The sequence below is a fragment of the Strix uralensis genome, chromosome 35 (assembly GCF_047716275.1).
Source record: "Strix uralensis isolate ZFMK-TIS-50842 chromosome 35, bStrUra1, whole genome shotgun sequence".
NCBI lineage: Eukaryota > Metazoa > Chordata > Aves > Strigiformes > Strigidae > Strix > Strix uralensis.
This window is the reverse complement of record NC_134006.1, coordinates 1905615-1920730: the sequence shown is the minus strand read 5'-3', so window position 1 is coordinate 1920730 and position 15116 is coordinate 1905615. Positions and strand designations below refer to the sequence as shown.

General features: G+C 56.6%; 1 protein-coding gene across 1 annotated transcript in view; it reads right to left on the bottom strand.

Moving 5' to 3' along the window:
* The window catches only part of LOC141936873 (uncharacterized), a 122340-nt gene extending 107292 nt beyond the window's left edge, over positions 1-15048 (bottom strand). Inside the window, 12 exon segments of the mRNA XM_074854214.1 lie at positions 578-967; positions 1423-1821; positions 3560-4138; positions 4669-4800; positions 6822-7229; positions 7231-7362; positions 7455-8033; positions 8693-9271; positions 10718-11095; positions 11568-11960; positions 13334-13912; positions 14443-15048. Of these exon segments, the coding sequence (XP_074710315.1) occupies positions 578-967; positions 1423-1821; positions 3560-4138; positions 4669-4800; positions 6822-7229; positions 7231-7362; positions 7455-8033; positions 8693-9271; positions 10718-11095; positions 11568-11960; positions 13334-13912; positions 14443-14608 (4714 nt within the window). The 5' untranslated portion in view covers positions 14609-15048.
* Between the last annotated feature and the right edge of the window lie 68 nt (positions 15049-15116).

Below are 15116 nucleotides of genomic sequence, written 5' to 3'. Positions count from 1 at the left end.
CAAGCGGATGCTCAGGGTGGGCAACATTCGGGGTCCCCCCCATGGCTCATACTCTGCAGGTGCTACCAGCGCATACCTGTTCCCTGCCTCTGGTGCACACGTGTAAAAGGAGATGAGGGTGCAAGTGCATTAGTGACCATGGAGGAGGGGGCAGTGTATGAAGTGTCCTCTTCCTGCTCCTATTCTCCCTCCATCCCTCCTCCCCATCTCAAATGAGCACCTGCCCTTTGTCCTCACTTTCTCCCTCCTCCAATACTCCCCCTGCCCCCCGGGAGGTCCGGGGATGGAGATGGGGCACGTCAAGATGGGGCAGGGTTGGGCTCTTGGCTGCTCCCACCTGATGGAGATGAACCCAGGATGGGGAAAAGAAGAGGAAAAGCAAGAAAACCCATGGGTGGAGGTAAAAATAGTTTGATGGGAGGAGTCAGGAGGAGGTCATCAAACCCCTCCCCACAGGGAGATGGATGCCCAGCCAGTTCCTGACCAAAATCTGGCCATCTCCACCCCCAAAATCCCTCCTCTCCATTTTATTACTGAGCATGATGTGATATGGGGTTAAGCCCACCCAAGGACTCACCATTGTGGACGGCTTCCTGATGCCTCCTGAGGTGATCTCTATGCCGGAAGGTCAACCCGCAGTGCGAGCAGGCGTGCAGCTTCTCTCCTGTGTGGGTGCGTTGGTGGACAAGGAGGTTCGAGCGCCAGGAGAAGCGTTTCCCACACGTGGTGCAGAGAAAGGGCTTTTCCTTAGTGTGTGTCCTCTGGTGACACAGGAGGCTCCCGCTCTCCGTGAAACTCTTCCCACAATCCCGGCATTTGAAGGGCTTCTCTCCCATATGGACCTTTCGGTGACGGCTCAGGCTGCTCCCAGACATGAAGACCTTCCCACAGTCCTCACACTTGTACTTCTGTCTGGAGCTCCTCCGTGGTTGGGTTGAGGATTCTTTAATATGTTCAGCACGTGTCCCTTTAAAGGAGCATTTTTGGGGTTCTCTTAATACATCATCCTTCCTCTTCTTTCTACTCCTCTTCCCCCATCCTTCCTGCTTCTTAACCCTGGACCAGTGCCCACTCTTGGTCCCCTATTTCACCCTCCCAAAACTCCCCCCACCCCCTGGAAGAGCTGGGGATGGAGATGTGGCAGGTTGGGATGGGGCAGGGTTGGGCTGTTGGCTGCTCCCACCCGCTGTGGGTGAACCCGGGAAGGGGGAAAAGAAGAGGAAAAGTGAGAAAACCTATGGGTGGAGGTAAAATTAGTTCAGGAGGCTGGAGGAGGCCATCCCTTACCCCGACCCATGGGGAGATGGATGCCCAGCCTGTTCCTGGCCAAAATCTGGCCAACACCCACCCTCAAACCCCCTCCTCTGCATTTTATTGCCGAGCACAACGGGATATGGGGTTAAGTCCCCTCTCAAGACTCACCATTGTGGATATTGTGGACAGATTTCTGATGCCTCTCAAGTTGACAACTCTGCTGGAACATCATCCCACACTGCGAGCAGGGGTGCAGTTTTTCTTCCGTATGGATGCGTCGGTGGGTAATGAGGTTTGACTGCCAGGTGAAGCGTTTCCCACACGTGGTGCAGAGATACGGCTGCTCCTTGGTGTGCATCCTCTGGTGACGCATGAGGTTCTCTCTCAGTGTGAAGTTCTTCCCACAATCCTGGCACTGGTAGAGCTTCCCTCCCGTGTGGATCCGTCGGTGACGGCTCAGGCTGCTTCGCCAGGTGAAGACCCTCCCACAGTCCTCACATTTGAACTCCTCTCTGGAGCTACTCCGTGGTTGGGATGTGGATTCTTCAAGTTCTTCACCATACGTCCCTGTGAAAAAGCATTTTTGGGGTTCTCTGGGTACTTTAATCCCTTGTGTATCATCTGGCACCACAGAGCAGGGGCCTGACACCCCCAGACCCACTCCTGCAGATGACCCCAAACCCGCTCACACCAGTCCCCCCAGGAGCCAGCACTGGGGCCAGAAAGAGTTCAGACAGAGACTGAATAACAAAGACAGGACCAACGGCGATGACCAACAAACAGAAGAATCCCCTTGTACTGCAGTGCCAGCCCCTTTTACACCCTTTTCTTGTGTGTCCTCCCCTTTTCTGCCCCTGCCCCCCTTCCCCTGCTCATCGCCTCCTCTGTACACACAGTCCCCCCTCCAGTGTTGCATCCTCAGCAGCTGCAAATCTCGTGGTAGAGCTTCCACCTTCTACGGTTGGCTGGAAGATCCCCCATTAGCGGAGGCAGAGAGCTCTGTTTGTGGCTAATGTCTTCGTTAATGCTAATTGGGCAGGTTTGATGTCTCTGCCTGCTCGGCTCCCTCCCTTCCCTTCCCTTCTCCTCCTTCTCACACCCCGCATGGTCTTGCCCCTTAGCGCCATGTTGTGCTTTGAGCCCCGAGGGCACCTGAGCCCCACGAAGCCCCTCCCTCACCCCTTCCTCCTCAGGGGGAGGACTCCTCACACTCCTCCCCTGCTCCGGCGTGGGCTCCCTCCCACGGGAGACAGTCCTCCACGATCTTCCTCCCACGTGGGTCCCTCCCAGGGGCTCTGGGGGGGCATCTGCTCCCCCGTGGGTCTCCATGGGTGAAGGGGAGTCTCTGATTCAGAGCACCTCCCCCCTCATGCCCTCCTTCCTCACCCTCACTGTCTGCAGAGGTATTTCCCTCCTGCCTTCATGCCCTTCCTCATCCTCCCAGGTTTCCCTTTTTAAATACCTTACCCCATAGTGCAACTCCACCTCTAAATGGTACAACCTTGACCAGAGCTTGGAACCAGGAGAGCTTCCAGAAATTTATCACAGGAGCCATCCCTGTAGTGCCCTCCCCCACTCCGAAATCCCTTCACACAAAAATCAGCACAATGGGGTGCAGCCGGGTGGGTGCAGAGGCCCGGGCAGGGGGTGCTGAGCACCCCACAGAGGCAGGAGCATGATGTTGCAGTGTTGAGGGAAGGCTGCTCAGCCTCTTATGAGGCCCCCGAGCCCAGCAGGTTGTTTGCGGGAGGGCACATTCAGCGTTCCCCCATGACATGGGCTCTGAGGATGCTACAAATTCCTGCCTGTACCTGGCCTGCGGTGCACAAGTGTGCAAGGAGATGGTGGTGCAAGTCCATGGATGACCATCGAGATTGGGGCTGTGTTTGTGCGTGTGTCCCCTGTTCCTGCTCATGCTCTTCCTCCATCCCTCCTCCCCCATACCATGCCAGCACCCACCCTTGATCGCCACTTTCATGCCCCCTCAACTTTCCCCACCCCCCAGGAGGGCCGGGGATGGAGATGGGGCAGATCAGGATGGGGCAGGGTTGGGCTGTTGGCTGCTCCCACCCACTGTGGTTGAACCCAGGATGGGGAAAAGAAAAGGAAAAGCAAGAAAACCCGTGGCTGGAGGTAAAATATTGTTTGACAGGACGAGGCCATGACTCACCCCTGCCCATGGCAAGATGGATGCCCCGCCAGTTCCTGACAAAAATCTGACCAACCACCACCCTCAAAACCACTCCTCTCGATTTCATTGCTGAGGAAAACGTGATACAAGATTAAGACCTGTCTGAGGACTCACCATTATGGATGGATTCCTGATGCCTTTTGAGTGAATCACTCTGCCTGAATGTCTTCCCGCAGTGCGAGCAGGCGTACGGTCTCTCTTCTGTGTGGACGCGTTGGTGGACATGGAGGTTCGAAGGCCAGGAGAAGCATTTCCCACATGTGTTGCAGACAAAGGGCTTCTCTTTGGTGTGTGTCCTCTGGTGATTCAGGAGGTACGTACTCAGCGTGAAGCTCTTCCCACAATCCTGGCACTTGAAGGGCTTGTCTCCCATGTGGTTCCATCGGTGACGAGTCCGGTTGCTGCTACTAGCAAAGACCTTCCCACAGTCCTCACACTCGTACTTCTTCTCCCTGGAGCTACTCCGTGGTTGGGTTCTGTCTTCTTGAGAGACTTCAGCACACGTCCCTTTGAGAGAGCGTTTTCGGAGACTTCTTGGTGCGTGGCTCCCTTTGCTAGCATCTGGCTGCCGTTGGCCATCGTGCTCCACGTCCACTGTGGGGCTCTGGGGCTCCTCTTCGGGCCCTTGCAGCATCCCCCTCTGCTCTTCCCTGGGCTGGCACTGCTCCTCCTTCTGCTTGTCTGTCCCAGACCCTGTGGGGAGACCAAAGGGGCTCAGTTGGGGGCTCTTAAGGGACATGAAGAGCAGCCACCTATTCCATGTCTCTGCCTGCTCGGCTCCCTCCCTTCCCTTCTCCTCCTTCTCACACCCCTCATGGCCTTGACCCTTAGCGACGTGTTGTGTTTTGAGCCTCGAGGGCACCTGAGCCCCACCCAGACGCTCACTCTCCCCTTTACCCACAGGGATGGGGAGGACAAAATAAAACCAAAGGCCGGGGGGGATCCAGACAAGGACAGGGAAGGGGATGACTCCACCATTATTGGCTCGGGCAACAGACAGACTCCATCGGGGAAGGAAGAAAGAACAGCAATCGAATTTGAACACCCCCACCCCCACCAATGTACCAATCCGACAGAGCAGGACAGTGAGAAATACAACCACAGCTTCAAAACACCTTCCCCCCCCATCCCTTCTTCCCGGACTCAGATTTGCTCCCCACTGCTTTCCCTACTCCCCCCACCGGTGCAGGGGGCAGGGATGGGGGTTGGGGTCAGTCCATCACCCGTTGTCTCTGCCGCTCCTTCCTCCTCAGGGAGAGGACTCCTCACACTCCTCCCCTGCTCCGGCGTGGGCTCCCTCCCACGGGAGACAGTCCTCCACAAACTTCCTTCCACGTCGATCCCTCCCAGGGGGTCTGGGGGGGCATCTGCTCCCCGATGGGTCTCCATGGGTGCAGGGCAGTCTCTGCTCCAGAGCACCTCCCCCCTCCTTCCGTCCTTCCTCTCCCTCACTGTTTGCAGAGGTATTTCCCTCCCCCCTCCTCCTCTTTCTCCTCCTCTTTCTCCTCCTCTTTCTCCTCCTCCTCCCAACGTCTCTTCTTTAAATCCCTTATCTCAGAGCTCGACGCCGTCGCTAATTGGCTCGGCCTGGGCCAGGGGCGGGTCCCACTTGGAGCCGGGGGAACTTTGAGCATCTTCTGCCAGGAGCCCCCCCTGTAGCCCCCTCCCCCACTCCCAACCCCTCCACACACAAACCAGCACAACAAGGTGCAGCCGGGTGGGTGCTAGCAACGGGGGCTTGTGAGGGCAGGATACGCCCCGACCCCGCCCCAGGATTATCTGGGTGTGCACAGGTGTGGAAGGAGATGGGGGTGCGACCGCCCGCGTGCCCATGGTTCTGTCTGTGTGTGTCCCCTCTTCCTGCCCCTCGCCCTCCCCCTCCTTTGTCCTCCCCTTCCCCCATCCCTCCTCCTTCTTCACCCCAGACCAGCGCCCGCCCTTGTTCCCCACATTCACACAGACCCCCCGCAAACCTCACCCCACCCCGCAGGACCAGGGATGTGATGTCTTCAGGAAATTCTCTGCTCTGCTCGTTCCGAACTCGGGAATAGACCAATGCCAGGGTCAGTCACTGCTTGAAGAGTGTTGGGACAAAGGAAGGGACCAGGGGCTAAGGGGTGAGTCACCCCAGCTTTGCATAACCAAGGGATGTCTGGCTAACGACTCTGCCCTGGAGGGGGGAGAGAAGTGTGAGCAGAGGGGAACATCCTGCCCCAGAGGGCAGAGAGGCTGGAGGAGTCTCTGAGAAGCAGGATGAGATAGGGCCAGGAATAGCTCTTGGGTTGGGTTGGGTCATCTGCCTGGTTGCGTCCCCCCTCCCCATCTCTTGTGCATCCCCCAAATCTATTCACTCTTCAATGAACAGGACACAAATCTGAAACCCATTATGAGCAAAATCCAATTTATTTGATAGAAACTTAAAAAAGAAGAAAAAAAGAGTTGTTCCTTTGATTTCCTGTAAGGGACGTACACACCCCCTGGGTCTGTGTGTATCCATCTACGTCTGTGTGCACCTACGTAACGACAGGAGCATCCCATACGCTCCATTTTGATTGCAGGGTCCTGGATGGGGTTTTGCTTCCCCCAAACCACCCAAGAATTTTTGTTGCGGTTTGCCACATGGACCACGTCTCCTTCCTCAGGGTAAAATAGTCCCCGAGGAGCCATGGGTGAGAGCAGCTCATCCCTCCACCATCATAGTCCGGTATCGCTGTATCCCACCAGAAACCACAAAACCCTCAGCCTTGGTGAGCGCCATCATTGAAGTTCATCCTCACAGCTTGGAATCAGGTAATAATTAACGGTACACACATTTAACGAAGCGAGAGATGAACAGGGAGAGATAAACATACTAAGAGCAAATGCAGTAAAATACAACACGGTGGTCACAGCTTGTACCACACAACCAACATCCCACCAAGACGTCGTACCAAGACTGTCCAGCAGTTTGCTCAACGCTGGGTCTTGTTGACCTCACTGCCTAACGAGCCTTTACAATCCCTTTGGACTCATGGGAGCACCCTGGTTTCCCAGGAAGGCAGCGATTCTTAAACATCACCTCTGCCCAGACCCACAAGTCCCCAAGGAGATGCTGGGGCTCTTGGACATGATGGTCCCACGTGCTGGGGTGAAGGAAGAACCACGTTGTCGATGTACCCAAGGCACCTGCTGGTAAATCTCCAAATTTACTCCGATGTGCAGGCACTCACATTTAAATCAGAGAGAGGCTCACAGAAGCCGTCATCCCCTCACACATACCTTGCTGGGGCATTAGCACCCCACAGACATCTCTGAATTTCCCCTCCAACATCACCTGGCTCATGAGATGAGACCAGAGGGCTGCAAGTCCTACCCAGGGAGGTGACAAGCCCCTAATTTTGTGGCCCGTCACCACCCAGGGAGGCTCCCTGGCCCACGGGCACCTCCTCCAAGTGGGGCCTCTGATGGACAAGACAACTGGCGCTCACGCTGAATGACTTCCCGCAGAACAGGCACGTGTGGGAGCTCTCCTGGGTGTGGATCCGCTGGTACGTGGTGAGGTGGGAGCTGGTCCTGAAGGTTGAAGCACTCCCCACACTCCAGCACTTGTACGGTCTCTCTCCCTTATGGATCCTGTGGTGGGAGATGAGGCTGGAGAAGTCCTTGAAGGTCTTCCCGCAATCTGGGCACTTGTAGGGTCGTTCTCCCGTGTGATTTCTTTGGTGACGTCTCATGCTGTTACTCCAGCGGAAGATCTTCCCACACTCGGGGCATTTAGAGGTCCCCCACTTGGCACGGGCCATCACCTTGCTCGTGGCTGCATGGGTGTTCTTCACGCCATCCCCTTGTCCCGTCGGTGTCTGCTCCTCCTTGTTCTCCAACTTCTCCTCCAGCACTGGGGGTGCTTGTCCTGGCTCCAGCTGGGTGCTCGGTGCCTGCTGGACAAAGAGAAATCCATTGCATTAAGCCATCCCCACCCACAGCTCCCCCAGATCCTGGGACATCTCACACTAAACCCCCGAGGACTCACCACTATGGAGGGCTTGCTGATGCCTCCAGAGGTGGCAACTCTGCTGGAATTTCTTCCCGCAGTGCGAGCAGGCGTACGGTCTCTCTCCCGTGTGGATGCGTTGGTGCTTGATGAGGTATGAGCGCCACGAGAAACGCTTCCCACACGTGGTGCAGAGAAAGGGCTTCTCCTCTGTGTGTACCCTGCACTGATGCAGGAGTCGCCCGTTTTCCCTCAAGCTCTTCCCACAATCCTGGCACTTGTATGGCTTCTCTCCCGTGTGGATTCGTCGGTGACGGTTCAGGTTGCTCCCCCAGGCAAAGACCTTCCCACAGTCCTCACACTTGTACTCCTTCTCTCTGGAGCTGCTCCCTGGTTGGGTTGCACCCTCTTGAGGGTCTTCAGCATATGTCCCTTTGAAAGAGCATTTTCGGTGTCTTCTTGGTGCATGGCTCCCTTGCGTATCATCCAGCTGCCGTTGGCCATCGTGCTCCACGTCCACCGTGGGGCTCTGGGGCTCCTCTTCGGGCCCTTGCAGCATCCCCCTCTGCTCTTCCCTGGGCTGGCACTGCTCCTCCTTCTGCTTGTCTGTCCCAGCCCCTGTGGGGAGACCAAAGGGGCTCAGCTGGTGCCTCTTAAGGGACATGAAGAGCAGCCACCTACTCCAGCATATCCCACCCGGACCAGTACCACCCAGTACGGTGCTGCCAACTGCTGGAGCCCTTCTAGCGCTGCTGAGCATGTAAATGCATGGGGGTGTGTGTGAGGGGGGGTGTGTGTGTGGGGTGTGTGTGTGTGTGTGTGTATGTGTCCTGTTCCTGCTCACAATCCTCATCCATCCCTACCCATCCTTCATCCTTACTCATCCCCCATCCCTCCTGCTTCTTCAACCTGGACCAGTGCCCACCATTGGTTCCCACTTTAATCCCCCCACCAAAACTCCCTCCACCCCCCAGGAGGTGCAGGGATGGAGATGGGTCATGTCAGGATTGGACAGGGTTGGGCTGTTGGCTGCTCCCACCCACCGTGGGGGGAAGAGGAAGAACAGTGAGAATCCCTGTGGGTGGGGGTAAAAAATGTTTGACTAGAAGTGGCAGGAGGAGGATGGAGGAGGCCATCACTCACCTCTGACCATGGTGAGATGGATGCTCAGACAGTTCCTGACCAAACACTGGACAACCCAACCCCCAATCCCACTCCTCTCCATTTTATTGCTGAGTACAACATGATATGTAATTACGCCCCATCCGAGGACTCACCATTATGGAGGGCTTGCTGATGCCTCCTGAGGTGATCTCTCTGCCGGAACGTCATCGCACAGTGCGAGCAGATGTATGGTCTCTCTCCCGTGTGGATGCGTTGGTGGACAACGAGGTTTGAGCTGAAGGAAAAGCGTTTCCCACATGTGGTGCAGAGATACGGCTTCTCCTTGGTGTGTGTCCTCTGGTGACACAGGAGGTACCAGCTCAGCGTGAAGCTCTTCCCACAATCCAGGCACTTGTAGGGCTTCTCTCCCGTGTGGATCCATCGATGACGGCTCAGGTTGCTCCCACAGGTGAAGACCTTCCCACAGTCCTCACACTTGTACTCCTTCTCTGTGGAGCTACTCGGTGGTTGGGTTGGGTCTTCTTGAGTGTCTTCACCATACGTCCCTTTGAAAGGACTTTTTTGGGGTGTTCTTGGTCCGTGGCTCCCTTGCGTATCATCTGGCTGCTGTTGGCCATCGTGCTCCACGTCCACCGTGGGGCTCTGGGGCTCCTCTTCGGGCCCTTGCAGCATCCCCCTCTGCTCTTCCCTGGGCTGGCACTGCTCCTCCTTCTGCTTGTCTGTCCCAGCCCCTGTGGGGAGACCAAAGGGGCTCAGTTGGGGGCTCTTAAGGCACATGAAGAGCAGCCACCTACTCCATGTCTCTGCCTGCTCGGCTCCCTCCCTTCTCTTCTCCTCCTTCTCACGCCCTGCATGGCCTTGCCTGTTAGCGCCATGTGCTTTGAGCCCTGAGGGCACCTGAGCCCCACCCAGACCCTCCCTCGCCCCTTCCCCCACAGGGTGTGGAGTACTCGCACTTGTCCCCTTCTTGGCCACGGGCTCCCTGCCATGGGAGACAGTCCTCCATGAACTTCCAAACTGTGGAAACTGGGGGAGAAGTAGCAGCGCCAGGGGGAGATCGCGATCACTGACTCAATTGGACAAGGGGTTTGGGGCACCCACTACCCCAGACTACAGGACCTGAAACAAAGCTGGAACCTGGAGGATCCAGACTCTCTTTCTCTCCTTCCTTTTTCTTTTATTTCCTTTCTTTTCCTTCTTACAGATTTGTAAGAGACTGCATTGCTTACTATCCTTTTCTGAGTTTAAGCTCCTTCTACCAGAAGTAAAACATTTTCAGTGGTCGTCTGCTCTTGTTTCACCTTAATTTAAGCTGAGGGGATCACTGACCATTTACAACTCTCTGGACTCCCACTCCAGGTTGTAACATCTCCTCCTCTCTGGTTCCCCTTTTTAAATACCTTATCCCAGGGGCACAGTCCCTGTCACTAATTGGCTCGGCCTTGGCCAGGGGTGGGTCCAACTTGTAGCCAAGGGAGCTTTGAGCATCTTCTCCCAGAAGACCCCCTGTAGCCCCCTCCCCCACTCCCAACCCCTCCACACACAAACCAGCACAACAGGGTGCAGCCGGGTGGATGCTGAGCCCCAAGCAGGTGGCGCTGAGCACCCTGAGAGGCAGCAGCAGGTATGATCTCTGTACCCTGCCTGCAGTGCACAGGTGTGCAAGGAGATGGGGGTACAAGTGCACAAGTGCCCATGGCTCTGTGTCTCTGTGTTTTTGTTTGTGTCCCCTGTTCTTGCATGAGTTCCATTCTGTCCCTCCCCCTCCTTCATGCTTATTCCCTCTCCATCCCTCCCCCTTCTTCATCATGAACCATTGCCCACACTTGGTCCCCACTTTCACCCCCCCAAAACTACCCCCACACCCTGGGAGTGCGAGGATTGAGATGGGGCAGGTGGGATGGGGCAGGGTTGGGCTGTTTGCTGCTCCCACCCTCTGTGGGAGAACCTGGAAAGCAGAAAAGAAGAGGAAAAGCAAGAAAACCTGTGAGTGGAGGTTAACATAGTTCATGAGGAGGCCAGAGGAGGCCATCATCCACAGCCCCTCCCTGTGGGGAGATGGATGCCCAGCCAGTTCATGAACAAAATCTGGCCAACCTCCACCCCCAAAGCCCCTCCTCACCATTTTAATGCTGAGCACAAAATGATAGGGGTTTAAGTCCCACCTGAGAACTCACCATTGTGGACGGCTAACTGATGCCTCCTGAGATGATAACGCCGCCGGAAGTTCTTCCCGCAGTGCGAGCAGGCATACGGTCTCTCTCCTGTGTGGGTGCGTTGGTGTTTGATGAGGTATGAGCGCCAGGAGAAGCGTTTCCCACACGTGGTACAGAGAAAGGGCTTCTCCTTGGTGTGTGTTCTCCAGTGACGCAGAAGTCTCCCACTTTCCCTGAAGCTCTTCCCACAATCCCGGCATTTGAAGGGCTTCTCTCCAGTGTGGATGCGTCGGTGACGTCTCAGGTTGCTCCCGCAGGTGAAGATCTTCCTACAGTCCTCACACTCGTAAATCTTCTCTCTGGAGCTACTCCGTGGCTGGGTTGTGGATTCTTGAAGGTCTTCAGCACATGTCAAGAAGAAAGACCATTTTTGGGGTTATCTTGGTACTTTATCCTTTCTCTTCCTCCTCCATCTCTCCCCCTCCAACATCCCTCCTTCTTCTTCACTCTGCATCAGCACCCACCCTTGGTCCTCACTTTCCTCCCCCCCCAAACTCCCCACACTCCCTGCGAGGGCCTGTGATGGAGGTGGGTCAGGTCGGGATGGGGCAGGGTTGGGCTCTTGGCTGCTCCCACCCACTGGGGGTGAACCCGGGAAGGGGAAAAGAAGAGGAAAAGTGAAAAAACCTGTGGGTGAGGTAAAAATAGCTCAGGAGGCCAGAGGAGGCCATCACTCACCCCCGGCCATGGGGAGATGGATGCCCAGCCAGGTCCTGACCAAAATCTGGCCGATCCCCATACCCAAATCCCTCCTCTCCATTTTATTGCTGAGCACAACGTGATATGGGGCTAAGCCCCCCTGAGGACTCACCACGGTGGACGGCCCTCTGATGCTTCCTGAGGTCATTACTTTGCCGGAAAGTCATCTCGCAGTGTGAGCAGGGGTATGGTCTCTCTCCCGTGTGGATCAGTCGGTGGGCGTTGAGGTATGAGCGCCAGGAGAAGCGTTTCCCACATGTGGTGCAGAGATACGGCTTCTCCTTGGTGTGTGTCCTCTGGTGACTCAGGAGGTACCCGCTCAGCGTGAAGCTCTTCCCACAATCCTGGCACTTGTAGGGCTTCTCTCCAGTGTGGATCCGTCGGTGTCGGTTCAGGTGTCTCCTGCTGGTGAAGACCTTCCCACAGTCCTCACACTTGTACTCCTTCTCTCTGGAGCTACTTGGTGGTTGGCTTGCACCTTCTTGAACTTCTTCACCGTACATTCCTTTGAAAGAACATTTTTTGGGTTCTCTGGGTACTTTACTCCCTTGTGTATCATCTGGCACCACAGAGCAGGGGCCCGACACCCCCAGGCCCAGTCCTACAGATGACCCCAAACCCGCTCACACCAGTCCCCCCAGGAGCCAGCACTGGGGCCAGAAAGAGTTCAGACAGAGATTGAATAACGAAGACAGGACCAACGGCGATGGCCAACACACAGAAGAATCCCCTTGTACTGCAGTGCCAGCCCCTTTTACACCCTTTTCTTGTGTGTCCCCCCCTTTTCTGCCCCTGCCCCCCTTCCCCTGCTCATCGCCTCCTCTGTACGCACAGTCCCCCCTCCAGTGTTGCATCCTCAGCAGCTGCAAAGCTCATGGTAGAGCTTCCACCTTCTACTGGTGGCTGGAAGATCCCCCATTAGCAGAGGCAGAGAGCTCTGTTTGTGGCTAATGTCTTCGTTAATGCTAATTGGGCAGGTTTGATGTCTCTGCCTGCTCGGCTCCCTCCCTTCCCTTCCCTTCTCCTCCTTCTCACACCCCGCATGGTCTTGCCCCTTAGCGCCATGTTGTGCTTTGAGCCCCAAGGGCACCTGAGCCCCAAGCAGCCCCTCCCTCACCCCTTCCTCCTCAGGGGGAGGACTCCTCATACTCCTCCCCTGCTCCAGCGTGGGCTCCCTCCCACAGGAGACAGTCCTTCATGATCTTCCTCCCACGTGGGTTCCTTGCAGAGGCTGGGGGGGCATCTGCTCCCCATTGGGTCTCCATGGATGCAGGCGAGTTTGCTCCAGAGCACCTCCCCACTCCTACCGTCCTTCCTCACTGTTGCAGTTTGCAGAGGTATTTCCCTCCCCGCTGTGGTGCAGAAGTGTTCAAGGAATTGAGGGTGCAAGTGCTCAGGTGCCCATGGCTCTATGTGTGTGTCTCTGTGTGTCTGTCGTCTTCCGGCCCGTACTTGTGCTCCATCCCTCCTGTTCCTCCATCCTTACTTCTCCTCCATCCCTCGTTCCTCAATCCGGAAAGTGCCCACCCTTGGTCCCCATATTCACATCCCTTCAAACCCACCCCTCAGTAGAGCCGGGGATGGAGATGAGGCAGGTCGGGGTGGGGCAGGGTTGGGCTGTTGGCTGCTCCCACCCACTGGGGGTGAACCCGGGAAGGGGAATAAGAAGAAGAAAAAGAAAACCCATGGGTGGAGGTAAAAATTGTTTCACAGGAGAAGGCAGGAGGAAACAGGAGGAGGCCGGAGGAGGCCATCACTTACCACCTCTCATGGGTGCATGGATGCCCAGGCAGTTCCTGACTAATATCTGGTAAACCCCCTCCCGTCCTCTCCATTTTATTTCTGAGCACGACATGATTAGCCACACCCAGGACTCACCATGGTGGAGAGTTTGCTGATGCTTCGTGAGCTGGTCACTCTGCCGGAAGGTCAGTCCACAGTGGGAGCAGACATACGGTCTCTCTTCTGTGTGCATCCGTTGGTGAGCAATGAGGTTCGAGCGCCAGGTGAAGCATCTGCCACACGTGGTACAGACAAAGGGCTTCTCCTTGGTGTGTGTCCTCTGGTGACACAGGAGTCTCCCACTTTCCGTGAAGCTCTTCCCACAATCCAGGCACTTGTAGGGCTTCTCTCCCGTGTGGATCCGTCGGTGACGGGTCAGGTTGCTCCCGCAGGCAAAGACCTTCCCACAGTCCTTACACTTATACTCCTTCCCTCTGGACCTACTCCGTGGTTGCGCTGTGGCTTCTTGAGAGTCTTCAGCATACGTCCCTTTGAAAGAGCGTTTTCGGGGTATTCTTAGTGTGTGGCTCCTTTGCGTATCATCTGGCTGCCGTTGGCCATCGTGCTCCACGTCCACCGTGGGGTTCTGGGGCTCCTCTTCGGGCCCTTGCAGCATCCCCCTCTGCTCTTCCCTGGGCTGGCACTGCTCCTCCTTCTGCTTGTCTGTCCCAGCCCCTGTGGGGAGACCAAAGGGGCTCAGTTGGGGGCTCTTGAGGCACATGAAGAGCAGCCACCTACTCCATGTCTCTGCCTGCTCGGCTCCCTCCCTTCCCTTCTCCTCCTTCTCACACCCTGCATGGCCTTGCCCGTTAGCGCCATGTTGTGCTTTGAGCCCCGAGGGCACCTGAGCCCCACCAGATGCTTGATCATCCCTTCCCCCACAGGGATGGGGAGGACAAAATAAAAACAAAGGCCGGGGGGGAACCAGACAAAGACAGGGGAGGGACGACTACCCCATTATGGGCTCGGGCAACAGACAGACTCCATCGGGGAAAGAAGAAAGAACAGCCATCGAATTTGAACATCCCCACCCCCACCAATGTACCAATGCGACAGAGCAGGACAGTGAGAAATACAACCACATCTTCAAAACACCTTCCCCCCCCCCATCCCTTTTTCCTGGACTCAGCTTTGCTCCCCATTTCTCTCCCTCTTCCCCCCACCGGTGCAGGGGGCAGGGATGGGGGTTGGGGTCAGTCCATCACCTGTTGTCTCTGCCGCTCCTTCCTCCTCAGGGGGAGGACTCCTCACACTCCTCCCCTGCTCCAGCGTGGGCTCCCTCCCACGGGAGACAGTCCTCCACGATCTTCCTCCCACGTGGGTCCCTCCCAGGGGCTCTGGGGGGGCATCTGCTCCCCGATGGGTCTCCATGGGTGCAGGGCAGTCTCTGCTCCAGAGCACCTCCCCTCTCCTTCCGTCCTTCCTCACCCTCGCTGTTTGCAGAGGTATTTTCGTCCGCCCTCCTCTTTCTCCTCCTCCCAGGTTCCCCTTCTGAAGTTATCCCAGAGGCGCGGCCGCTGTTGCTAATTGGCTCGGCCTTGGCCAGAGCCGATTCTGACTTGTAGCTGGGGGAGCTTTGAGCAGCTTCTCGCAGGAGCCCCCCCTGTAGACCCCTCCCCAATCCCAAATCCCTCCACACACAAACCAGCACAACAGGGTGCAGCCGGGTGGGTGCTGAGCCCCAGGCAGGGGGTGCTGAGCACCCTGAGAGGCGGCAGCACGATGCAGGGGGGCTGTGTAAAGGTCGCTTATTCCCGTACCAGCACCCCAAGCCCAATGGGATCCTCGGGGGGGCCGCATTCAGGGTCCTTCTAGGTTTGTGTGTGGAGGGGTTTAATAGCAGGGGAGGGGGCTACCGGGGGGGGCTCCTGGGAGAAAC